At 43.6% G+C, this 26035-nt stretch overlaps 2 protein-coding genes across 3 annotated transcripts; both read right to left on the minus strand.

Annotated features, from left to right (window-relative positions):
* Window positions 1–677: 677 nt before the first annotated feature.
* On the minus strand, window positions 678–10815 carry LOC119780523 (papilin-like; the record flags this gene model as incomplete). Its single annotated transcript, XM_038280600.1, has 2 exons — window positions 10728–10815; window positions 678–2570 (listed from the first exon to the last, which is right to left on the minus strand). Coding segments are annotated over exons 1-2 (1981 nt in total), but the record flags the coding sequence as incomplete, so codon positions are not given.
* Window positions 10118–18636, minus strand: LOC119780525 (THAP domain-containing protein 1-like). 2 transcript variants are annotated; one of them, XM_038280601.1, is made up of 3 exons: window positions 18448–18636; window positions 15613–15812; window positions 10118–11798 (listed from the first exon to the last, which is right to left on the minus strand). In XM_038280601.1, the coding sequence occupies exons 1-3, from the start codon at window positions 18516–18518 to the stop codon at window positions 11449–11451; spliced, it is 621 nt and encodes a 206-aa protein (XP_038136529.1). In that variant the 5' UTR covers window positions 18519–18636; the 3' UTR covers window positions 10118–11448. The 2 variants fall into 2 exon arrangements, with proteins under 2 accessions (XP_038136529.1, XP_038136530.1); XM_038280602.1 differs by having other exon boundaries at window positions 10118–11802; window positions 15620–15812; window positions 18448–18630.
* Between the last annotated feature and the right edge of the window lie 7399 nt (window positions 18637–26035).

A 26035-nucleotide genomic window follows, 5' to 3' on the forward strand; every position in this document is an offset into this window, starting at 1 on the left:
AGATAGAACCTGATGTAGAGCAGATAGAACCTTATGTAGAGCAGATAGAACCTGCTGTAGAGCAGATAGAATCTGATGTAGAGCAGATAGAACCTGCTGTAGAGCAGATAGAACCTGCTGTAGAGCAGATAGAACCTGTTGTAGAGCAGATAGAACCTGATGTAGAGCAGATAGAACCTGATCTAGAGCAGATAGAACCTGGTATAGAGCAGATAGAACCTGGTATAGAGCAGATAGAACCTGATGTAGAGCAGATAGAACCTGATGTAGAGCAGATAGAACCTGGTATAGAGCAGATAGAACCTGGTATAGAGCAGATAGAACCTGGTATAGAGCAGATAGAACCTGATGTAGAGCAGATAGAACCTGATAATCAGACACTCTGAAGGGTCCAAACCCGGCAGCGCTGTGGCAGAACGAGCTGCTGCTCTTCCTCCGTGTTTCAGGCAGGAATGAAAGCATCAGACGTGACTCAAAGCCACAAACAGTCTCACTGAGCCACAGTGCGAGTTACAGCGTGTTGTTACTCTGTTTCATGGCCACGCCCTTTAACCCCGCTGGGTGGTGATGTCAGACCACCTCCGCCCACCGTGCTTCACCATCTGTCTGCGTCTGTCTGAGACGCAGTTGTCCAGTTTGGATTTAAACTAATATCACTGTGATGTAAAAATACTAACATGTTGCAGCCTGAAGTCTCCTGGGCTCCGTTCCATCAGTGGATTCATCAGTGGTTCCATCAGTGGTTCCATCAGTGGATCCATCAGTGGTTCCATCAGTGGTTCCATCAGTGGTTCCATCAGTGGTTTCATCAGTGGATCCATCAGTGGTTCCATCAGTGGTTCCATCAGTGGTTCCATCAGTGGTTTCATCAGTGGATCCATCAGTGGTTCCATCAGTGGATCCATCAGTGGTTCCATCAGTGGTTTCATCAGTGGTTCCATCAGTGGTTCCATCAGTGGTTCCATCAGTGGTTTCATCAGTGGATCCATCAGTGGTTCCATCAGTGGTTCCATCAGTGGATCCATCAGTGGTTCCATCAGTGGTTCCATCAGTGGTTCCATCAGTGGTTCCATCAGTGGATCCATCAGTGGTTCCATCAGTGGTTCCATCAGTGGATCCATCAGTGGATCCATCAGTGGTTTCATCAGTGGTTTCATCAGTGGTTCCATCGGTGGATCCATCAGTGGATCCATCGGTGGATCCATCAGTGGTTCCATCGGTGGTTTCATCAGTGGTTCCATCGGTGGTTTCATCAGTGGTTTCATCGGTGGTTCCATCAGTGGATCCATCGGTGGTTCCATCAGTGGATCCATCGGTGGATCCATCAGTGGTTCCATCGGTGGTTTCATCAGTGGTTCCATCGGTGGTTCCATCAGTGGATCCATCGGTGGATCCATCAGTGGATCCATCGGTGGTTCCATCAGTGGATCCATCGGTGGATCCATCAGTGGATCCATCGGTGGTTTCATCAGTGGTTCCATCGGTGGTTTCATCAGTGGTTCCATCGGTGGATCCATCAGTGGTTCCATCGGTGGTTTCATCAGTGGATCCATCGGTGGTTCCATCAGTGGTTCCATCGGTGGATCCATCAGTGGTTCCATCGGTGGTTTCATCAGTGGTTCCATCGGTGGTTTCATCAGTGGTTCCATCGGTGGTTTCATCAGTGGTTCCATCAGTGGTTTCATCAGTGGTTTCATCAGTGGTTCCATCAGTGGTTTCATCAGTGGTTCCATCAGTGGTTCCATCAGTGGATCCATCAGTGGATCCATCAGTGGTTCCATCAGTGGTTTCATCAGTGGTTCCATCAGTGGTTCCATCAGTGGTTTCATCAGTGGTTCCATCAGTTGATCCATCAGTGTATCCATCAGTGGTTCCATCAGTGGTTCCATCAGTGGATCCATCAGTGGTTCCATCAGTGGTTTCATCAGTGGTTCCATCAGTGGTTCCATCAGTGGTTTCATCAGTGGTTCTATCAGCTGATCCATCAGTGGATCCATCAGTGGATCCATCAGTGGTTTCATCAGTGGTCCCATCAGTGGTTTCATCAGTGGATCCTTCAGTGGTTCCATCAGTGGTTTCATCAGTGGTTCCATCAGTGGTTCCATCAGTGGATCCATCAGTGGTTCCATCAGTGGTTCCATCAGTGGATCCATCAGTGGTTCCATCAGTGGTTCCATCAGTGGATCCATCAGTGGTTCCATCAGTGGATCCATCAGTGGTTTCATCAGTGGTCCCATCAGTGGTTTCATCAGTGGATCCTTCAGTGGTTCCATCAGTGGTTCCATCAGTGGTTTCATCAGTGGTTCCATCAGTGGTTCCATCAGTGGATCCATCAGTGGTTCCATCAGTGGTTCCATCAGTGGATCCATCAGTGGTTCCATCAGTGGTTCCATCAGTGGTTCCATCAGTGGTTTCATCAGTGGTTCCATCAGTGGATCCATCAGTGGTTCCATCAGTGGTTCCATCAGTGGTTTCATCAGTGGTTCTATCAGCTGATCCATCAGTGGATCCATCAGTGGATCCATCAGTGGTTTCATCAGTGGTCCCATCAGTGGTTTCATCAGTGGATCCTTCAGTGGTTCCATCAGTGGTTTCATCAGTGGTTCCATCAGTGGTTCCATCAGTGGATCCATCAGTGGTTCCATCAGTGGTTCCATCAGTGGATCCATCAGTGGTTCCATCAGTGGTTCCATCAGTGGATCCATCAGTGGTTCCATCAGTGGATCCATCAGTGGTTCCATCAGTGGATCCATCAGTGGTTCCATCAGTGGATCCATCAGGGGTTCCATCAGTGGATCCATCAGTGGATCCATCAGTGGTTCCATCAGTGGATCCATCAGTGGATCCATCAGTGGTTCCATCAGTGGATCCATCAGTGGATCCATCAGTGGTTCCATCAGTGGTTCCATCAGTGGATCCATCAGTGGTTCCATCAGTGGATCCATCAGTGGTTCCATCAGTGGTTCCATCAGTGGATCCATCAGTGGATCCATCAGTGGTTCCATCAGTGGTTCCATCAGTGGTTCCATCAGTGGATCCATCAGTGGATCCATTAGTGGTTCCATCAGTGGTTCCATCAGTTGATCCATCAGTGGTTCCATCAGTGGTTCCATCAGTGGTTCCATCAGTGGTTCCATCAGTGGATCCATCAGTGGATCCATCAGTGGTTCCATCAGTGGATCCATCAGTGGTTCCATCAGTGGTTCCATCAGTTGATCCATCATTGGTTTCATCAGTGGTTCCATCAGTGGTTCCATCAGTGGTTCCATCAGTGGATCCATCAGTGGTTCCATCAGTGGATCCATCAGTGGATCCATCAGTGGTTCCATCAGTGGATCCATCAGTGGATCCATCAGTGGTTCCATCAGTGGTTCCATCAGTTGATCCATCAGTGGTTCCATCAGTGGATCCATCAGTGGATCCATCAGTGGTTCCATCAGTGGATCCATCAGTGGTTCCATCAGTGGATCCATCAGTGGTTCCATCAGTGGATCATAGATCTCCACCTCACGGAGCTGCTGCTTTAATCCAGACGCTGCTCCATCTGCGGTGGTTCAGAGAGCTGAGAGAAAAGGCAAAGATCTGGTTTAGCGCTCGTTCTACGTTCCTACGCTCACCTCTAATCATTAATCTGGATCAGGACCCAAACAACCAGATCCTGGATCCCAGCTTCCTCTGCAGGGAGGCTGCGCTCTGCCTCACAGAGAGGGTGAGGAGCTGGGTTATAAGGGAGAGGATCAGAGTAGAGCTGCTTCTCCTCCTCATCCAGAGGAGTCAGCTGAGGAGGATCAGACATCTTTATCTGATGGACGCCTCCCTCTGAGGGGTTCTAGGGACGTCCCACCAGGAGGAGGACGAGGACACCATGGAAAGACTTAATAGTAATAATAATAAGAATAATAAATGAACCTTATTGATCTTTTCCAATGCGACCTGTGTGATGATGTGATGATGATGTGATCATGACTGTGTGATGACTGTGACTCAGGACCACTTCAAAGAGTTGTGAGCCCAGTTGGTGAGCAGCTGCCTTCTGTAACTCTAAGCAACTTCTCTGATCTGAGTAAGATTACAATCTCTATCATAATCTGTCATGGCAGATGGTTACTTATTACATAAACATGATGAAGTGTTAATTAAAGAGTATGTCCTGATTGATCTCTGCTCAAGAAAAAGAAACGGAGACAGAAAAGCTTCAAGGTGGAAACAGAGCTTTCCTTTAAAAGCATCGGAGCACTGGTTAGCATTGGAGAACTGGTTAGCATTGGAGAACTGGTTAGCATTGGGCCACTGGTTAGCATTGGTTCAATAGTTAGCATTGGTTCAATGGATATCATTGGTTCAATGGTTATCATTGGGTCACTGGTTAGGATTGGGTCACTGGTTATCCATGGATCACAGGTTAGCATGGGTCGCTGGTTAGCACTGGGTCACTGGTTAGCATTGGGTTACTGGTTAGCATTGGGCCACTGGTTAGCATTGGTTCAATGCTTATCATTGGGTCACTGGTTAGCATTGGGTCACTGTTTATCATTGGGTCACTGGTTAGCATTGGTTCAATGCTTATCATTGGGTCATTTGTTAGCATTGGGTCACTGCTTATCATTGGGTCACTGGTTAGCATTGGTTCAATGCTTATCATTGGATCATTTGTTAGCATTGGGTCACTGCTTATCATTGGGTCACTGGTTAGCATTGGTTCAATGCTTATCATTGGGTCACTTGTTAGCATTGGGTCACTGCTTATCATTGAGTCACTGGTTAGCATTGGGTCACTGCTTATCATTGGGTCACTGGTTAGCATTGGGTAACTGCTTATCATTGGGTAACTGGTTATCATTGGGTCACTGCTTATCATTGGGTCACTGGTTAGCTTTGGGTCACTGCTTATCATTGGGTCACTGGTTAGCATTGGGTCACTGCTTATCATTGGGTCACTGGTTAGCATTGGTTCAATGCTTATCATTGGGTCACTGGTTAGCATTGGGTCACTGCTTATCATTGGGTCACTGAGACAGAAAAGCTTCAAGGTGGAAACAGAGCTTTCCTTTAAAAGCATTGGAGCACTGGTTAGCATTGGAGCACTGGTTAGCATTGGAGAACTGGTTAGCATTGGGCCACTGGTTAGCATGGGTCGCTGGTTAGCATGGGGCCACTGGTTAGCATTGGTTTAATGCTTATCATTGGGTCACTGGTTAGCATTGGGTCACTGCTTATCATTGGGTCACTGAGACAGAAAAGCTTCAAGGTGGAAACAGAGCTTTCCTTTAAAAGCATTGGAGCACTGGTTAGCATTGGAGCACTGGTTATCATTGGAGAACTGGTTAGCATTGGGCCACTGGTTAGCATGGGTCGCTGGTAAGCATGGGGCCACTGGTTAGCATTGGTTCAATGGATATCATTGGTTCAATGGTTATCACTGGGTCACTGGTTAGCATTGGGTCAATAGTTAGCATTTGGCCACTGGTTAGCATTGGTTCAATAGTTAGCCTTGGTTCAATGGATATCATTGGTTCAATGGTTATCATTGGGTCACTGGTTATCATTGGGTCACTGGTTAGCATTGGGTCATTGGTTAGCATTAGGCCACTGGTTAGCATTGGTTCAATAGTTAGAATTGGTTCAATGGTTATCACTGGGTCACTGGTTAGCATTGGTTCAATGGATATCATTGGTTCAATGGTTATCACTGGGTCACTGGTTAGCATTGGGTCACTGGTTATCATTGGGCCACTGGTTAGCATTGGTTCAATAGTTAGAATTGGTTCAATGGTTATCATTGGGTCACTGGTTAGCATTTGTTCAATGGTTATCATTGGGTCACTGGTTAGCATTGGGTCACTGGTTAGCATTGTGCCACTGGTTAGCATTGGTTCAATGGTTAGCATTTGTTCAATGGTTATCATTGGTTCAATGGTTATCATTGTGCCACTGGTTAGCATTGGGTCACTGGTTAGCATTGGGTCATTGGTTAGCATTGTGCCACTGGTTAGCATTGGTTCAATGGTTAGCATTGGGTCACTGGTTAAAAAGAAAATTAAAGAAAATGAAAAAGAGAGATCATATCTCTCCTATCCTGGCTTCTCTTCATTGGCTTCCTGTTAAATCCAGAATAGAATTTAAAATCCTCCTTCGCACATATAAAGCCTTAAATGGCCAAGCTCCATCTGATATCAGAGATCTGATTGTTCCTTATGTTCCTAACAGAGCACTTCGCTCTCAATCTGCAGGTTTACTAGTGGTTCCTAGAACTTCTAAAAGTAGAATGGGAGGCAGATCTTTTAGTTATCAGGCTCCTCTCCTGTGGAACCAACTACCAGTTTTAGTCCGTGAGGCAGACACCCTGTCTACTTTTAAGGCTAGGCTTAAAACTTTCCTTTTTGATAAAGCTTCTAGTTAGAGTGGCTCAGGTTATCCTGAGCTATCTCTATAGTTATGCTGCTATAGGCTTAGACTGCTGGAGGACATAGGGACCCCTTTTTCATCATTCTGCTTCATTCTATCTCTATTCTCCTATTCTGCAGAATCTGTTAGTTCAATCTCTAACCTTCTGCTCTCTCTGCTTTTCCTCAGAGTAGCTTTGCCTCGTCTGTTCCTGTTTGGCTGTGACGTCATCCTGGAAAGAAACATCAGCTGTGCTGCTTCCATCAACACCCTTGTTTATAGATGTTGGAGATCGGCCTGTTTTCCAGTGTAGTCCTGTTTCTCTGACCGTGACTGAGTGGATGTGCTCTCTTCGTCCTCTGGCATGGGAGCTGCCTTGGAGCTCGTCTGCCTGGCTGTGTGTTTCCTGGACGGGGCCGCCTTTTACAGCTGCTTTTTGTATCTCTGCTTCTGTCTCCTTGAACCCCAGTCGGCCTCGGCAGATGGCCGCTCACACTGAGCCTGGTTCTGCTGGAGGTTTCTTCCTGTTCAAAGGGAGTTTTTCCTCTCCACTGTCGCTACAAGCATGCTTAGTGTGGGGGATTGTATTTGAGTCAATGAGTCGATGCAATCAGCTGGTTTTCCTTAGATAGAAAACTTTGTATCGATTTGACTGTATGATCTGGTTGAACTGTAAAGTGCCTTGAGATGACATGTGTTGTGAATTTGGCGCTATATAAATAAACTGAATTGAATTAAATTGGTTAGCATTGGGTCATTGGTTAGCATTGGGCCACTGGTTAGCATTGGTTCAATGGATATCATTGGTTCAATGGTTATCATTGGGACACTGGTTAGCATTGGGTCACTGGTTAGCATTGTGCCACTGGTTAGCATTGGTTCAATGGTTAGCATTGGGTCACTGGTTGGCATTGGGTCACTGGTTAGCATTAGGCCACTGGTTAGCATTGGTTCAATGGATATCATTGGTTCAATGGTTAGCATTGGGTCACTGGTTAGCATTAGGCCACTGGTTAGCATTGGTTCAATGGATATCATTGGGTCACTGGTTAGCATTGGGTCACTGGTTAGCATTGGGTTACTGGTTAGCATTGGGTCACTGGTTAGCATTGGGTCACTGGTTAGCATTGGTTCAATGGTTAGCATTGGTTCAATGGTTAGCATTGGTTCAATGGTTAGCATTGGGTCACTGGTTAGCATTGGGTCACTGCTTATCATTGGGTCACTGGTTAGCATTGGGTCACTGCTTATCATTGGGTCACTGGTTAGCATTGGGTTACTGGTTAGCATTGGGTCACTGGTTAGCATTGGTTCAATGGTTAGCATTGGGTCACTGGTTAGCATTGGGTCACTGGTTAGCATTGGGTCACTGCTTATCATTGGGTCACTGGTTAGCATTGGGTCACTGGTTATCATTGGGTCACTGGTTAGCATTGGGTCACTGGTTATCATTGGGTCACTGGTTAGCATTGGGTCACTGCTTATCATTGGGTCACTGGTTAGCATTGGGTCACTGCTTATCATTGGGTCACTGGTTAGCATTGGGTTACTGGTTAGCATTGGGTCACTGGTTAGCATTGGTTCAATGGTTAGCATTGGGTCACTGGTTAGCATTGGGTCACTGGTTAGCATTGGGTCACTGGTTATCATTGGGTCACTGGTTAGCATTGGGTCACTGCTTATCATTGGGTCACTGGTTAGCATGGGTCAATGGTTATCATTGGGTCACTGCTTATCATTGGGTCACTGGTTAGCATTGGGTCACTGCTTATCATTGGGTCACTGGTTAGCATTGGGTCACTGCTTATCATTGGGTCACTGGTTAGCATTGGGTCACTGGTTAGCATGGGTCAATGGTTATCATTGGGTCACTGGTTAGCATTGGGTCACTGGTTAGCATTGGGTCACTGCTTATCATTGGGTTACTGCTTATCATTGGGTCAATGGTTATCATTGGGTCACTGGTTAGCATTGGGTCACTGGTTAGCATTGGGTCACTGCTTATCATTGGGTCACTGGTTAGCATTGGGTCACTGCTTATCATTGGGTCACTGCTTATCATTGGGTCACTGGTTAGCATTGGGTCACTGGTTAGCATGGGTCAATGGTTATCATTGGGTCACTGGTTAGCATTGGGTCACTGGTTAGCATTGGGTCACTGGTTAGCATTGGGTCACTGCTTATCATTGGGTTACTGCTTATCATTGGGTCAATGGTTATCATTGGGTCACTGGTTAGCATTGGGTCACTGGTTAGCATTGGGTCACTGGTTAGCATGGGTCAATGGTTATCATTGGGTTACTGGTTATCGTTGGGTCAGTTAGCAGAGGGTTACTGGAGGAGGCAGAGCTTGATGGTTATATATTTATTTCTCTTGAGCTTTTCTGAACTTTCATTCTTGTCTTTCTGTGAAAGTTAGACGTTAGCAGTTCAGTTCTTTATTTAGATATTTGGAGAAACAGAAATTCCTCCTTTGGGTTGAAACCAGGAAAATAATTTCTACGAACACAAATTCAGTTGTTCATCTTTTTATTGCTTTATTTTTAACTGTTGACATATTTTCTAAAAATAAATTCAACTTCCATCTTCATTATTTTGTTGTCTTTCATGAAAAAAAAATAAATGTTTGTTGTTGATTCCCTAACAGGAATTAAAAAAGCATTTTGATGCCACTCAGACTTTTCCAGATCTGCTTCCAAACCTTCAAAGAAGAATCAGTTTTTAGATTTTTGTTTTCTTTCAGCTTCAGACTTCTGGCGTGTTTTGGTGGGAGGGCTATGGAGAGATATTTGTGCCTTCGGTTTGAGCGGGCAGGAACCAATCCGAGCTCGCGGTAACACCTGCACATCAAAACCGGTCTGGCACGCGCTCAACTCTGAAAAACGCTTCTGAACACACTGCGGTCGCGCTCAGTTCCATCTCTGTTCGCGATCGACGCCAGCTGTGCGCTCGGCTCTGAATGAATTCTTGCGAATTCATAAATGTATGTAAATAAACCACAATCAGCCCATCAGCTTTTTTTCATCCAATCAAAGTGTTTGTTCCAAATACTACATCCGGTTAAATGAAAAAATAAAAGTCAGGAAATAAAATAAACTCTTTTAGTTTTGGGGTCAACATTCAATTTGTTGGACAGCAGATAGTCTTATAAAATATCTTGAATTATCTCAAGTAAATGTCAGTAAAACAGTTATTAGATCATTACGTCATCCATCTTTTTTTGCCTGCTATTGATTTAATTTTGCTGTTTAAACAGATTCAAGTACGGTTCAACACTATTTAGATAAAAATATGGGAAATCTTTAGGGATGCTTCAAAATATTCCAATATTAGGAACAGTGTTTCGTTTTAGTTACAGAATTAAATTTTAAATCAGGTAAAAGAATCAGTGATGGATTCAGCCTCCAAAGGAGAAATGTTTGACCTTAGAATAGACTGAAGAAATTGTTCCATTAAGAAATGTAATTAGCTCTGATTCTAGTTCAGCGTTTTATTCATTAAAACACAAACATTCAGTCAGCAGACAGCAGGATGTATTGGTTTAGATCCCCATCCAGTTGTTTGCCAGCCGCCACATTTACAGACATGTAGGAATTTGCGAGCTCAGAGAGTCGAGCGCACAGCTGGTATGGAGCAGGTGGAGCGCCAGCAGAGACTGATTTTTATTTTATTTTCATTTAACCGGATGTAGTATTTGGAACAAACACTTTGATTGGATGAAAAAAAGCTGATAGGCTGATTGTGGTTTATTTACATACATTTAGGAATCTGCGAGAATTCGGACAGAGCCGAGCGCACAGCTGGTGTCGATCGCGAACAGAGAAGGAACCGAGCGCGACCGCAGTGTGATGAGAAGAGTTTCAGAGTTGAGCTTGTGTTGTGTCACTGCGCGCTCGGATTGGTTCCTGTGAGCTCAAAACGAGGCACAAATATCTCTTCGTAGAGGGGCGGGGCCAGCCCAGGCTAGAAGCTGCATTCAGGGACCGTGGGAAGATGGATGCAGCTTACATGAAAACACAGCACTGAACACTGAAAAGTCCCTTTTGGAGATTTCCCAATAATTTTCCTCGGTTCTTGTGGTTAAAACATAAAAATGAACATTTTATTATATTTGATTTAATAAAAATACTTCAATTAAAAATCTAGTTTTTCTTTTAAACAAACGTTTATTTTTGAGGTATAATTCTGTTTAACAAACTTTAAGCCCAAATTTAGTTCCGTATATTTGAGCCTCCATCATTTCTCCTCCTCATCATCATCATCATCCCAGCCGTCCCCTCAGACCTTCATCACCTGTCTGAGCAACATCTGCTGCAGCTGGAACCTGATTGGTTGGTTCAGACGGCTGCTCTTGGTCAAGTTCTTCACTGTGAGCTCTGGACTTCGCATCACCATGGCTCCCTGCTGCCCCCTGCTGGGCAGGGACCACATTTTTACTCCCCCTTGATTCTTCAAGCAAAAGGTTTATGTTTAATTTTTGACATCATAGGAAGCAGCCAATCACTGAGGAGGAAAATCTCCTTTCCCCCCAGGATCAGGACGCCCTGAAATAAAACCCAGATGATTCTGGTTCTGGTCCCTTCAAATATCCGACAACAGGAGGAACCAACAGACGGGTCAGGGATCAGGTTCTGGTTCTGATCAAATCCAGCTTAGGTTCCAGAACCTCTTCCAGAGTCCAGTGAACCCATAATAGAGGACCACGGTGGTTCTGGAGGAGCTGCTGCTGTTCAGGAGGTGGTCTGAACTTATTTCAAGTTTCCCAAGAGAAGCATGGTGGAGGCAGCGGCATGCTGCGGGGAAGCTGCTGGATGGAGCTTAATCCAGAACCGTGCTGGAAGAGAACCTGTTAGAGGCTGCAGAAGACTAGAGCCGGCCTAGTCAAAGGCCAGATCCTCCATTTTCTAAAGGTTCTGTAGATGTTTTCACGCCCACCCAGTCTCTACAAGGTTCTGACCCGGGAAGGTCCGTCTGGTTTGGGTTCCTGGTGAGAATGAAGCCCCTAAAAGCTCCTCGGATCCAAATGTTAATCTGAGGGAACCTCCTGGCTTCAGTTCTGACCCGTCAGCGTGTGCTGGATGTCTTTGTGTAGAATCCGTGGCTGAGCGGTTCCGGCCCGGTTCTGGGCCCGCGACCCGCGGCCTTCAGCCTCTTCAGCTGCCTCTCCTGTCGGCGGCATTTCTGCTGCGCCGTCTTCAGTTTCTTCCTCAGCAGCTCCAGCTGCTCCTCCAGCTGCTCCATGCGCCTCTTCTGCTGCGCCGAGTCCTCCGCCGTGTAGTTGTGGTCACAGCACACCGCTGCCGAGTCACAGCGGGCATCTGCCGGGCCGCCGTTGGGCTCCTCTGCGGATGCCGGGTCAGAGGTCACGGGGAGGGCGTAGTGGACCTCTGAGGGGAACGGCTTCTCCAGAGAGTCTGTCTGAAGGACAGAGAACATGGAGATGGTCTTTAGACCCCACATCAACCTAGCATGGAGAACAGCAGCCATTTTGAAGAGGTCAAACAGCAGAAGGTCCCTGAGCTCCCTGCAGCAGGTTTTGTTATGGTGTTGAGGTCAGAGGTCATGTGATCAACTTATTACTGATTAGCACAGTGCGCTATTTCTGCAGCGTCGGGCGCCGTTTGAACGGTTCTGGTTCTGATGGATCGTCATTTCGGATTCTTTAATAAGAATCAGAAACATTTCCATTGTATCAATTTAACCTCCTGTTATTAATCGTCTCTAGAAAATAATTAATTACTTTTTCCATTTAGTGGAGGAAAAATGCAAATAAAACAATCAAACCTCCATCAGAGCCTGCGCTGCTTTACGCTATGCAGAGCAGATTGGCTAACGGTTATTACGGGAAGAAGAACTTGTTAGCATGCTGTGCATAGAAACAGCTGTTAGCTAGCTGGTTAGCAGCTGTTAGCTGGTTAGCAGCTGTTAGCTTGTTAGCATGCTTAGCATAGAAACAGCTGTTAGCTAGCTGTTTAGCAGCTGTTAGCTGGTTAGCAGCTGTTAGCTTGTTAGCATACTTAGAATAGAAACAGCTATTAGCTAGCTGGTTAGCAGCTGTTAGCTAGCTGGTTAGCTGGTTAGCAGCTGTTAGCTTGTTAGCATGCTTAGCATAGAAACAGCTGTTAGCTAGCTGTTTAGCAGCTGTTAGCTGGTTAGCAGCTGTTAGCTTGTTAGCATGCTTAGCATAGAAACAGCTGTTAGCTAGCTGGTTAGCAGCTGTTAGCTGGTTAGCAGCTGTTAGCTAGCTGGTTAGCAGCTGTTAGCTTGTTAGCATGCTTAGCATAGAAACAGCTGTTAGCTAGCTGGTTAGCAGCTGTTAGCTGGTGGTAGAGTATAGATGAGACTTCAGACGAGGAAGCTGGTTATCAGCAGCGGTCTTAGCTGCCCTGTGATGGTGGTGGGGGGGGTTTAATCGGTTCATTGATCTGAACTGGGCTGATCAGTGGGATTAATGTTTGCTTTGTTCCCAAGTTAATAAAAAAGGCTTTGATGTGTTTGTTTTACTAAAGATGAGGAAATAGACTCAGATTAAATGAACCAGAATGACTGAAATCTCCTTATAAGGAGCTAATCTGGTTCAGTGGATCTCCAGGATCAACAAGGTTCATCTAAAGATGTTTTTACAACTGATCTGTGACCTTTAGTTTATATCTGCAAATTAGGGTTTTCACGATACTAAACTTTTCAACTCGATACCGATACTAAGGAAAATATTCGATACTCTATACCATTTTCGATACCACAAGGATAAAAACAAAGACTCCAAAAGTCTACAGAAATATTTTCATTAATAAATAAAATACAATAAATAAACACAATAAAGGTTGTATGCTGTGCATAATATTAAGCAAGCTTGATAAAAAACTTAGAAAATTCAAATTAAGTGTTCCTTACTTAACTATGCTTTGCACACATAACAATGACACCAGCCAAACCAGTTAAACAAACAAAAATAATTCTCAGCAGCTGCACCTCTTACAAAAAAAAGTCTGAAACTGAAAAGTGCGTAGAATTATTCAATCACACAGTGTTCAGAAAGTGCATTGTCCTCTATTCTGCACTTTAGATGAATGACTGCTTAGGTGCCACTGGTGACGGCACTGTATCGATACTTTTAAAAACGAGTATTGTATCCGGATACAACATTTCAGTATCGATACTTTTTTGAGTTTCGATACTTTTGACAACCCTACTGCAGATAGTTAGTTATTGTCAGTAGAGTTATAGGTTGTGTGGTTGTTTTATGGTTGTGATTTCTGAGCATAGACTTCCAGGCTTAGATCTACTTTTCTACCACTCAGTTTGGATCTATGAAAGTTCCTCATTCTAGAAAATAAGAGGCAGTAAAAGGAAAACTGAAAGAAAAGAAGACAGAGGAGACTGAATGACCGATTGGCACCAATAAACACAATCGATTGATTAATTTGACTAATCTTAGGAAATACTAACAGTACGGAGAAGAACATTCCTGGATTTAACACTTGATTTTAGTTGTTTAAATATTAATAAATATATGAAAATGGCTGAAAGCATCTCTGTCTCTGTTTCCTGTTTTAATTTTGATGAAATGTATTTATTTTTATCTCTCAGCTGGAAATGTCACCAGACTGGATTTCAGGAATCTGCTCACCTCAGTCTGCTCTGATGCATGCTGGGTAATGAGGGAGGGGCTAGAACGACATCACGGACAGGTCCATTCTGAGGACAGATCATGACACGGGGACTCGGACACGATGACGCACAAGTGCACAGATTGAGAAACGGCCAAACAGATGGCTGCTGATTCTTCTTCGCTGGTATTTGAAAGCGGTCGGCAGACCGGGCGTCTAAACTACGAGCTGAAGATTGAAAAACTGGGAGAATTAAAGTTTGGAACTGGTTCTAATCAAGACGAACCAAATGATCCGGAGGAACCAGACGTGATTAAAATGCTAGATCATCACTTTATATAGTTTAGTGCATCAAATATGAGTAAAGCTGCCGTAGTCATTGAATAATCGTCTATTTCTTTATTTGTCTTAATATTGAGATTAGCTCTATGTGTAAAACCTGAACATGGATGTCATTATTTAGTCGTTATTATTTTACATTTATGCTTCTTTAACATTTCATACATTTGTGTGCAGATATAGATACGCACCGATAGATATCATCAATTAGAAATATCTTAAATGTGTTATTGGCTCCGTGTTTCGCCGGATTAGAAACGCCGATATTTGATGATCGAAGGTTGTGGTTCCGACACGGATCCATGATGGACGCCTTCGTAGAACGCCTTCACAACAGGGAGGGACATTCAGTTCGCCTCTTCCAGCTGATTGGGTCCCTCTCAGCCAATCACAGAAGCAGCAGCTGAGACGTTGCTTCAGCCTCTGGGTGACATGATGATGTCATACAAATCCCTGCATTTCATTGGTCAGAAACATTTATGCACCGCGGCGCAGCGACGCCTGTCAGTTTATTTCTATAGCTCCAATTCAATTCATGTGATTCAGGTCACTTTATAGAGACGATTCAACCAGATCAGGTCAAAGTTTTAAAGGTGTTTCGGGTTAGAGAGGTCTGGATCTCAGGTATTCATCATGATCCAAAGGATCTTCTCTCAATCTGCGCTCGGACTTTTATTTCTTATGCAGATGTTTATTTTTAGCTTCATGAATCAATTATAGAATAAAGCGGTGAATAGAGGTGTGTGAAGACATTAGACAGGAGAGAAAATCTATAAATAAATTAAAATCTCTTCAACTTGTTGAGAAAATATTTAGTTTTTCGGTTCTTTTGTTAAAGATATTTTTCCTCTGAATGAAATCAGGTTTTCAATCAAATGAGACGTCACTGTTTCCTAACAGCTGATTGGCTGCTGAGTGGAACTAGCCTCCCCCCCCCCCCCCCCCCCCCCCCGGGCAGGCTAGCCGTCCAGGGCAGGGTACCATGGTAACCAGAGTTAAACCTGAAGTTCTCTGGCTAACCCAGTAATCCTGCTGATTTGTTCTGCCATCCAAGGAGGCGGAGTCATAGTGTCACGTGATTAGCTGAGGTCAGCTCCGCTTCCTCTATCGGCAGTAGGAGTGCATGAGCATCTACTCTTTATATGTCTATGCTAACGACAGTTAGCAGTAAAGAGCCAAAATGACTAGAGATGGACTGATTTTTTCCTCCATGATAGAAATGTTAGCAGAACCTGATCTCCAGGCAGACCAGGTTCCTGAGGACGGATCCGGGTCTGACCTCTGACCTTTATGCTGAGGCTGAAGCCAAACAGGGAGGGGACGGCGTTCTCCTTCAGAACGCGGTTGTTGCATTCCCTCTTGAAGCAGTCCTGGGTGAAGTGCTGCGAGCAGATGTTGCTGTACTTAGTGGGCCTGAAGTTGCTCCTCCTCATGGCGGCGACCCACTTACTGCAGACATCTGGGCGGGCCAGCGGGAACCTGGCAGAGTCCAGAGACAGACACCTTTCATGATGCGTTCACAACAGAATCAGAACCGTCCGGATCTACAGGAAACATTACTAACCCAGAGAGTTATTCCCCTTTACAGGGGAACAGAAGACCAACTATTCCCTCTAACGACCCCCCTTTCAGAGACATAGACAGGTATGGGGCATTGCAGGCTAACAAAGAAGCCAAACGACCCCCATTCCAAAGGGGGGGACCCGTTCATCCGTTTCTATTTGCATGTTTTCTAAACTAAAACCAGGCTTTGTTGGGCTGCTGGATAAAACCTGGAACTAAACGCTATTTCTGACATTTTGAATTGAAAAATCTTCCTGGATGGAAGAGAAACGTCTTCAAACTTGGAGACAAAGTCCAGAGGATTGATTATTAATTTTTTAGAATGATTTGTTGGAATAACTGTGCGGCTGCAATTTGGAAAATAATAGACAGATTTATATTTTGTCTTTTTGTTTACAGTATAAACAAAAACAAACTTAATTGGATGCATCTTTGATGTTAGAGTAAAGCAGGTCTAAAGTGTTTGCAAAGTCCACCTGTTGGTAGAAATGAGGGAGAACAGTCTTCCAGTCAGCCTGGTTAAAATCCCCAGCAATGATGGAAACAGCCTCTGTGTGCAGATTGGAGCTCAGAGATATCCTGGTATGGAGTCTCCATGGCCTCTTTAGTGTTAGTGCTGGGGGGGGGGGGGGGGGGGGGGGGGGGCACATAAACAGCAGTGATGCTAACCACACTGACCTCTCTGGGCAGATAGAACGGCCTGCAGGTAACAGTCAGAAACTCCATGTCTGCAGAGCAGAAGCTGGATCCAGCATTTTAACTCCAGCTGTGATGATGATGTAAACCCGCTGCTTCCTCACTTTCACCATCTCGCTTATCTCTTCCTCCTAATGTTACATTCCGCTGTTGTTTTGTTTACATCCGTCCGTAGCAGCTTTTTAAACGGTCAAAAATGTCTGGATTTAAAACATTTAGTGAGCGTAGCTCCAGCAGGCGGTCATAGAGGCGGGTTTGAAGTCTAGTTTGTATCGTATTAAGCTGCGTATTATGTGAAAGAGGAGAAGCTCCTGCTGGGAAAAATCGGCCCAGGGGGAATTATTTGTCCTTCCTTGTGTATTTTAAGCTTGATAAAGAAAGCTTATTCTGAAAATGAAAAACTGTAAAGTTAATGGTTGAAGCGAGAACCAGCGGATGAATAATAAGCAGTTAAACTGCAGTTAATTTAGTTTTTACTATTTAATCCTTTCTGGCTTCCTGGACTCAAAATGAGACGTTTCATCTCCAGAGGCCGTCTAATAATAAATACATCAATTAACCAGTGTGTGAGACTGTCTCTCTCCCATCTGAAGGAATAACTGGCTGCTGCCATGAAAACAGCAGACAGATCCTGCAGCATTTATCCAAACAAGTTTACTGTTTTTCTTCACTAAAAAATCTGAGATTATTGATCAGAAGTAATGTTCTAAATCTCTCGCTTAAATCGGCAGAGTTTGCATTAAAAACTGGGTCCTAAAGGCTAAAAACAGATCAAAGCTTCACGGTTTATTGCTGACTGTGATTCTGCAATCGGAGAAAGTGGATTTTTTTCATTTTCAACCGAAACGACGAACGTAATGTCTTTTCAGTTAAAAAACAAAACAATGGGGTTGATAAAAAGTGGTATTTATACGGGAAATAAACTGTTTCCGTTTTTGATAAGAAACTAACTTGGGAAAATCATATAGAAACATAATATTGAGAAAAGTAAAACGGTTCTCAACATTACACTAATATAAATAAAATCATAATTTATAGTGAGACATTATCTGCATTGTTAAGTATTGAAAATGTACAAATAATCATCCAAATATGTAATAAGAGATTATATGAACAAAATAAAATGATAATCTTATTTTGGACTCATGTAGGTATTTTGGGAAGTGAAAGAGCAGGTGGGTTAACTCAGGAGGCGTTTAGAAACAAAGATATAGTCACACCAGTAAAGTTATTTACATCTGAAGGTAAAAGTTTAGTTTGGACAGAAAGCGAGAAGAAATGGAAAATTAGGAGGAATACTGACATAAAAGCGTTTATATAAGAAACAGTAAAATTAGCAAAGATTAGAGGAACAAACAGGAGGGAGGAGATAATTATAAATACAATAAGAACAGTTCACAGTTTATTAAATGGAAATCTTTTGAGGACGGGAAACATCTTACTGGTTTTTAAAGTAGAAACAATGGAACTTGTTTTTAATAGTGGTAGAAAATATGTAAATCAGAGAGCATTACTAAAAGCAGAATTAGGTATTAATGAGGAACTGAAATTTGAAAATTTGGTTGAAAAGTTAAATAATATTGAACGGAAGAAGATTTTTCGTTTTTAGAAAAATACTGAGAGCATTCTGGGAATTTGAGGGATAAATATTAGGATCCACTAGATGGCAGCAGAGCAACAGTAATGGATGCAAGCTGCCGTTAAAACCTAAAGAAGAATGAAAAGCTTCACACGACGATTGCGTATATTCCGAGGCGAACACAAAAGCACCACGAAGCTGCGAACCGTAATACTGAGAGTAGATGCGCGATCAGCTTCTGCGTTAGCAGCGAGCGGCTCCTTCAGAACCACTTACTTGTGGAAGGAGATGTCTCTGTCTTTATGGTACCGGTTCTTACAGCCGTATGCGGAGCAGGTCTGGACCATGGTGCCGCCCCAACCGCTGCTGCTTCTCCACGGAAACTCCGCCGATTTCCTCTCTTCACCTCCACGGCTTCACTGCCACTAACAAAGATGGCGGACGGACGGTCACCTGACTTCCGTTCTGAGCTGTGATTGGTTGACAGTTCATCACACAATAACAATTTTCCTTGGTTCTTATTTCCAGTTGAGATAGAGAAACCAGATTGGAAACTAGAATCCAGATAGAGGGACCAGATTAGAAACTAGAATCCAGATAGAGGGACCAGATTAGAAACTAGAATCCAGATAGAGGAACCAGATTAGAAACTAGAATCCAGATAGAGGGACAAGATTAGAAACTAGAATCCAGATAGAGGGACCAGATTAGAAACTAGAATCCAGATAGAGGGACCAGATTAGAAACTAGAATCCAGATAGAGGAACCAGATTAGAAACTAGAATCCAGATAGAGGAACCAGATTAGAAGCTAGAATCCAGATAGAGGAACCAGATTAGAAACTAGAATCCAGATAGAGGGACCAAATAAGAAGCTAGAATCCAGAAAGAGGGACAAGATTAGAAGCTAGAATCCAGATAGAGGGACCAGATTAGAAACTAGAATCCAGATAGAGGGACCAAATAAGAAGCTAGAATCCAGATAGAGGGACAAGATTAGAAACTAGAATCCAGATAGAGGAATCAGATTAGAAACTAGAATCCAGATAGAGGGACCAGATTAGAAACTAGATTCCAGATAGAGGGACCAAATAAGAAGCTAGAATCCAGATAGAGGGACCAGATAAGAAGCTAAAATCCAGATAGAGGGACCAGATTAGAAACTAGAATCAGATAGAGGAACCAGATTAGAAGCTAGAATCCAGATAGAGGAACCAGATTAGAAACTAGAATCCAGATAGAGGGACCAAATAAGAAGCTAGAATCCAGATAGAGGGACAAGATTAGAAACTAGAATCCAGATAGAGGAATCAGATTAGAAACTAGAATCCAGATAGAGGGACCAGATTAGAAACTAGAATCAGATAGAGGAACCAGATTAGAAGCTAGAATCCAGATAGAGGAACCAGATTAGAAACTAGAATCCAGATAGAGGGACCAAATAAGAAGCTAGAATCCAGATAGAGGGACAAGATTAGAAACTAGAATCCAGATAGAGGAATCAGATTAGAAACTAGAATCCAGATAGAGGGACCAGATTAGAAACTAGAATCAGATAGAGGAACCAGATTAGAAGCTAAAATCCAGATAGAGGGACCAGATTAGAAACTAGAATCAGATAGAGGAACCAGATTAGAAGCTAGAATCCAGATAGAGGAACCAGTTTAGAAACTAGAATCCAGATAGAGGGACCAAATAAGCTAGAATCCAGATAGAGGGACCAAATAAGAAGCTAGAATCCAGATAGAGGGACAAGATTAGAAACTAGAATCCAGATAGAGGAATCAGATTAGAAACTAGAATCCAGATAGAGGGACCAGATTAGAAACTAGATTCCAGATAGAGGGACCAAATAAGAAGCTAGAATCCAGATAGAGGGACCAGATAAGAAGCTAGAATCCAGATAGAGGAACCAGATAAGAAACTAGAATCAGATAGAGGAACCAGATTAGAAACTAGAATCAGATAGAGGAACCAGATTAGAAACTAGAATCAGATAGAGGAACCAGATTAGAAGCTAAAATCCAGATAGAGGGACCAGTTAAGAAACTAGAACCAGATAGAGGAACCAGATTAGAAGCTAGAATCCAGATAGAGGAACCAGATTAGAAACTAGAATCCAGATAGAGGGACCAAATAAGAAGCTAGAATCCAGATAGAGGGACAAGATTAGAAACTAGAATCCAGATAGAGGAATCAGATTAGAAACTAGAATCCAGATAGAGGGACCAGATTAGAAACTAGAATCAGATAGAGGAACCAGATTAGAAGCTAGAATCAGATAGAGGAACCAGATTAGAAACTAGAATCAGATAGAGGAACCAGATTAGAAGCTAAAATCCAGATAGAGGGACCAGATTAGAAACTAGAACCAGATAGAGGAACCAGATTAGAAGCTAGAATCCAGATAGAGGAACCAGATTAGAAACTAGAATCCAGATAGAGGGACCAAATAAGAAGCTAGAATCCAGATAGAGGGACAAGATTAGAAACTAGAATCCAGATAGAGGAATCAGATTAGAAACTAGAATCCAGATAGAGGGACCAGATTAGAAACTAGAATCAGATAGAGGAACCAGATTAGAAGCTAAAATCCAGATAGAGGGACCAGATTAGAAATTAGAATCAGATAGAGGAACCAGATTAGAAGCTAGAATCCAGATAGAGGAACCAGATTAGAAACTAGAATCCAGATAGAGGGACCAAATAAGAAGCTAGAATCCAGATAGAGGGACAAGATTAGAAACTAGAATCCAGATAGAGGAATCAGATTAGAAACTAGAATCCAGATAGAGGGACCAGATTAGAAACTAGAATCAGATAGAGGAACCAGATTAGAAGCTAAAATCCAGATAGAGGGACCAGATTAGAAACTAGAATCAGATAGAGGAACCAGATTAGAAGCTAGAATCCAGATAGAGGAACCAGATTAGAAACTAGAATCCAGATAGAGGGACCAAATAAGAAGCTAGAATCCAGATAGAGGGACAAGATTAGAAGCTAGAATCCAGATAGAGGGACCAGATTAGAAACTAGAATCCATATAGAGGGACCAAATAAGAAGCTAGAATCCAGATAGAGGGACAAGATTAGAAACTAGAATCCAGATAGAGGAATCAGATTAGAAACTAGAATCCAGATAGAGGGACCAGATTAGAAACTAGATTCCAGATAGAGGGACCAAATAAGAAGCTAGAATCCAGATAGAGGGACCAGATAAGAAGCTAGAATCCAGATAGAGGAACCAGATTAGAAACTAGAATCCGATAGAGGAACCAGATTAGAAACTAGAATCAGATAGAGGAGCCAGATTAGAAGCTAGAATCAGATAGAGGAACCAGATTAGAAGCTAGAATACAGGTCCAGGAGCGGCAGCACACCAGCCTTTAGATTAGTGCAACATTTAAAGATTTTGGTTTCATGTTGACATAAAGGAAAACTGACATTTGCTTGTTGCTTAGCAAACTTGCCACATTGTGCATGAAATTTAGCTGGAAGAAAAGTTTAACAACATCTCAGACTTTATTAGGTTCTTGATCATTAAAAGCAGTCAAATAAAATGTTTATGTTCCAAGTTTATATTAAAGTAATTAAGGTAGAGGATAAAATAACACCAGAAGGTTGGACCATAAGAGGCTCCCAAAGAAAGATAATTCATAAATTATAGGGGAGTTTTGGCCTAGAGGTTAGTGGTTAGAGCCTAGAGGTTAGGGTTTAGAGGTTAGAGCCTAGTGGTTAGAGCCTAGTGGTTAGAGCCTAGTGGTTAGAGCTTAGTGGTTAGAGCCTAGAGGTTAGAGCCTAGTGGTTAGAGCCTAGTGGTTAGAGCCTAGTGGTTAGAGTTTAGAGGTTAGAGCCTAGTGGTTAGAGCCTAGAGGTTAGGGTTTAGAGGTTAGAGCCTAGTGGTTAGAGCTTAGTGGTTAGAGCCTAGAGGTTAGAGCCTAAAGGTTATGGCCTAGTGGTTAGAGCCTAGAGGTTAGAGCCTAGTGGTTAGAGCCTAGAGGTTAGATTCTAGAGGTTAGAGCCTAGTGGTTAGAGCCTAGAGGTTAGAGCCTAGAGGTTAGAGCCTAGTGGTTAGAGCCTAGAGCCTAGTGGTTAGAGCCTAGAGGTTAGGGTTTAGAGGTTAGAGCCTAGTGGTTAGAGCTTAGTGGTTAGAGCCTAGTGGTTTGAGCCTAGTGGTTAGAGCCTAGTGGTTAGAGTTTAGAGGTTAGAGCCTAGTGGTTAGAGCCTAGAGGTTAGGCTTTAGAGGTTAGAGCCTAGTGGTTAGAGCCTAGTGGTTAGAGCTTAGTGGTTAGAGCCTAGAGGTTAGAGCCTAGTGGTTAGAGCCTAGAGGTTAGAGCCTAGAGGTTAGAGCCTAGTGGTTAGAGCCTAGAGGTTTGAGCCTAGTGGTTAGAGCCTAAAGGTTATGGCCTAGTGGTTAGAGCCTAGAGGTTAGAGCCTAGTGGTTAGAGCCTAGAAGTTAGAGCCTAGAGGTTAGAGCCTAGTGGTTAGAGCCTAGAGGTTAGAGCCTAGAGGTTAAAGCCTAGTGGTTAGAGGTTAGAGCTTAGTGGTTAGAGCCTAAAGGTTAGAGCCCAGAGGTTAGAGCCTAGTGGTTAGAGGTTAGAGCTTAGTGGTTAGAACCTAGAGGTTAGAGCTTAAAGGTTAGGGCTTCGTGGTTAGAGCCTAGAGGTTAGAGCCTAGAGGTTAGAGCTTAGAGGTTAGAGCTTAGTGGTTAGAGCCTAGTGGTTAGAACCTAGAGGTTAGAGCTTAGAGGTTAGGGCTTAGTGGTTAGAGCCTAGTGGTTAGAGCTTAGTGGTTAGAGCCTAGTGGTTAGAGCCTAGAGGTTAGAGCCTAAAGGTTAGAGCCTAGTGGTTAGAGGTTAGAGCTTAGTGGTTAGAGCCTAGTGGTTAGAGCCTAGAGGTTAGAGCTTAGTGGTTAGAGCTTAGTGGTTAGAGCCTAGTGGTTAGAGCCTAGAGGTTAGAGCCTAGTGGTTAGAGCTTAGAGGTGAGAGCTTAGTGGTTAGAGCCTAGTGGTTAGAGCCTAGTGGTTAGAGCCTAGAGGTTAGAGCCTAGTGGTTAGAGCCTAGTGGTTAGAGCCTAGAGGTTAGAGCTTAGTGGTTAGAGCTTAGTGCTTAGAGCCTAGAGGTTAGAGCCTAGTGGTTAGAGCCTAGAGGTTAGAGCTTAGTGCTTAGAGCTAGAGGGCCCCACAATGGCAGCCCATTGCTCCCCAAGGGAATGGGTTAAATGCAGAGTTAATTTCTCCATTGTGGGACAATAAAGGGATGATGACAGAATGACCAGAGAAGTTTCTTACTGTTAGGAAATTTGGCCAGAAATACATCGACTAGAATACTGTAACTTGTGAAAATGTTTTAGTGCTGAGAAGCAGCTGGGCTGATGAGCATCTTTATCCTGATAATTTTCCCAAACACTAACAGCTGGAGGCTGGCAGCTGGTTTCCGTCTCAATCTGCTCTGCTATTATTTTTAGTCAGGAAAAGTTGAGCTGAGGAACATCCTGAGGAGCAGCTCTGGGCGCCGATGAGTCGCGCCTCTGAGGGAACAACATGGAGAACAGCAGCTAACTCACGACTCACAGAATGGGAGAAATCTACCTTCCCGGAAACTGACCCAGAAGCAGACAGCCTTTCATAATCTGCCCAGATTATTGCTAAGGTTATAAAGGTGATTGTAAAGTTCTGCTTGTGCACTAGAGGGCAGCAGAGGAGGATTTACTGAGTATTCTATTTCTATTTCACCTCCATGAGAACTTTAGACCTGAAAGCTTCAATAACACGATGAGCGATTTAGAAAATACCTTTAATCTGTTTTATTTTAAGGGATGGTTAGAATGTATGAGATATATCTAAAACATTAAACCCTGAATCTTCTTTATTAATCATGACTTTTCTTTTCAATATGAAGTTAAAGTCGATAGCTGAAGAATGCAGAGCTGGGAAACATTCAGGCTTAGAAGAACTTTAATCTCTTTGGATCCAATCATCAAATCTCTGAGATGAAAGGGTTAACATTTCCCCTCATCCTTTCATTTTCCTCTGACTGCAGGAACTCCCAAATGCTGAGCTGTAGATCTAACAATGGCCGCCATCATGGCAAATCATGAAGCTTTTGAAAAAATATGAATCATTTTGATTGCATCATTGATTTGGGATTTATCCTGCAGGGAAAGGCTAATCTGCTAGCTAGCTTCAAGCGGCTAACCCTTCCAGCAACAGGCAGCCTGTAGCGGCCTGCTCTCAGTTAGCAGGAATTAGCAGACAGCCATGGCAGATTCCTCTGTGAGGCTAGTTTGGTTTGGGAATGTTTAGGAAACGTTAAACTCTGATCCTAATATCTCTGCAGGGTGGGATAATAAATCTGAGACGACCGTACTGCTGCTGAAGCTCCTCAGGAATGTTATTAGCACCCAGAACAGCAGGGAGAAGCTCAGCATCCATTCCTTGCTGCTTGGTGTGTCGACGGTTGCTAAGCAACAGAGCGTATGGGCGGTGAAGGCTGGACCTTTTGAATCCACAGCCAAACTCTTCCATCCCACTGATCTCTGGATTCTGATTGGCCGTTGGTAGAACAGGGTTGAAGTGAAGCCACCGGCCGCCATATTGGTACTCCCTAGTTAGACCGGCCTCAATGTGAACAATCTGTGCGCTAAAGCTTCAAACAACGATGATGTTCTCACTTTCAGGAACTTAAGACTTTTAAAATAAAGATAAATTCATCACTTTGACTCAGACTGGCTGCTTCATAGAATCAGTAGATTAACTTTAAGTTAATGAAACAATCGGCTCATTAATTGCATCATTATGAAATCTATAAATCACATTATATTATACAATCCATCACAATAACATTAATGTGTTAATGGAGCAGAATAATATAGATTAGGCTAAAGTGCTAAATAGATGATGAACATCTAATAAACATGGATCGATTACATTATTAATTAGATATGATTTTAAAATTTAACATAAAGACTGGATTAGAAGTCTGTTAATATTGTTGTATTTTCAGATTATGCATGAATGATGCCATAAACAGCCTATTAATCTGACAGATTTACCATAGAGCTAAATTAATCAGGTGATTTAATAACTTCACAGTTTCAGGTTCTAATCCAGCAGAATCACAATTAGAAAATAACAGGAAACATCAAACATCATTTAAAGAACGAATCATCAAGTATGTTTGAACCCTCGACTGTGGAATAATCTGTGGAACGTCTTCCCACGGCAGGAAAACTGCTGGATTAACGGATGCTGCAGGGAGGCTTTCCACTGCGTCTCTGTGGGAGTGGGGAGTACCAACATGGCCGACGGAGGCTTCACTTTTTTCAGCCAATCAACAGTCCAGTGAATAAATAGATCATTGGTCCATCCTTCGTTTCACAGACCTCCAAGGAACCAGACCTGGTCCTCCGAGGGTCCAGTCCAGGTAGACCGGGTCCTCGGAGGGTCCAGTCCAGGTAGACCTGGTCCTCGGAGGGTCCAGTCCAGGTAGACCGGGTCCTCGGAGGGTCCAGTCCAGGTAGACCGGGTCCTCGGAGGGTCCAGTCCAGGTAGACCTGGTCCTCGGAGGGTCCAGTCCAGGTAGACCGGGTCCTCGGAGGGTCCAGTCCAGGTAGACCGGGTCCTCGGAGGGTCCAGTCCAGGTAGACCGGGTCCTCGGAGGGTCCAGTCCAGTTAGACCGGGTCCTCGGAGGGTCCAGTCCAGGTAGACCTGGTCCTCCGAGGGTCCAGTCCAGGTAGACCGGGTCCTCCGAGGGTCCATTCTAAGAGAGGTCTTGCAAAGCATTCTGGTAAATCTGATGCACTCTACTTTTCGAGGTGCATTGTGGGGGATTTTGAGTGCACTACTTTTTTATCCACTAGAGCTT

This window comes from Cyprinodon tularosa, unplaced genomic scaffold, assembly GCF_016077235.1.
Source record: "Cyprinodon tularosa strain WSP-4 unplaced genomic scaffold, ASM1607723v1 ctg1612, whole genome shotgun sequence".
Classification (NCBI taxonomy): Eukaryota; Metazoa; Chordata; class Actinopteri; order Cyprinodontiformes; family Cyprinodontidae; genus Cyprinodon; species Cyprinodon tularosa.

What these genes read in the sequence shown, in the direction of transcription:
- LOC119780525 (XM_038280601.1), bottom strand. Translation starts at nt 18,518, where the DNA reads ATGGTCCAGACCTGCTCCGCATACGGCTGTAAGAACCGGTACCATAAA. An exon ending in AGAGACATCTCCTTCCACAA is followed by an intron (nt 15,813 to 18,447) that starts GTAAGTGGTTCT and finishes GGACTCTGCCAG; the next exon opens with GTTCCCGCTGGCCCGCCCAG. An exon ending in CCTCAGCATAAAGGTCAGAG is followed by an intron (nt 11,799 to 15,612) that starts GTCAGACCCGGA and finishes TCCTTCAGACAG; the next exon opens with ACTCTCTGGAGAAGCCGTTC.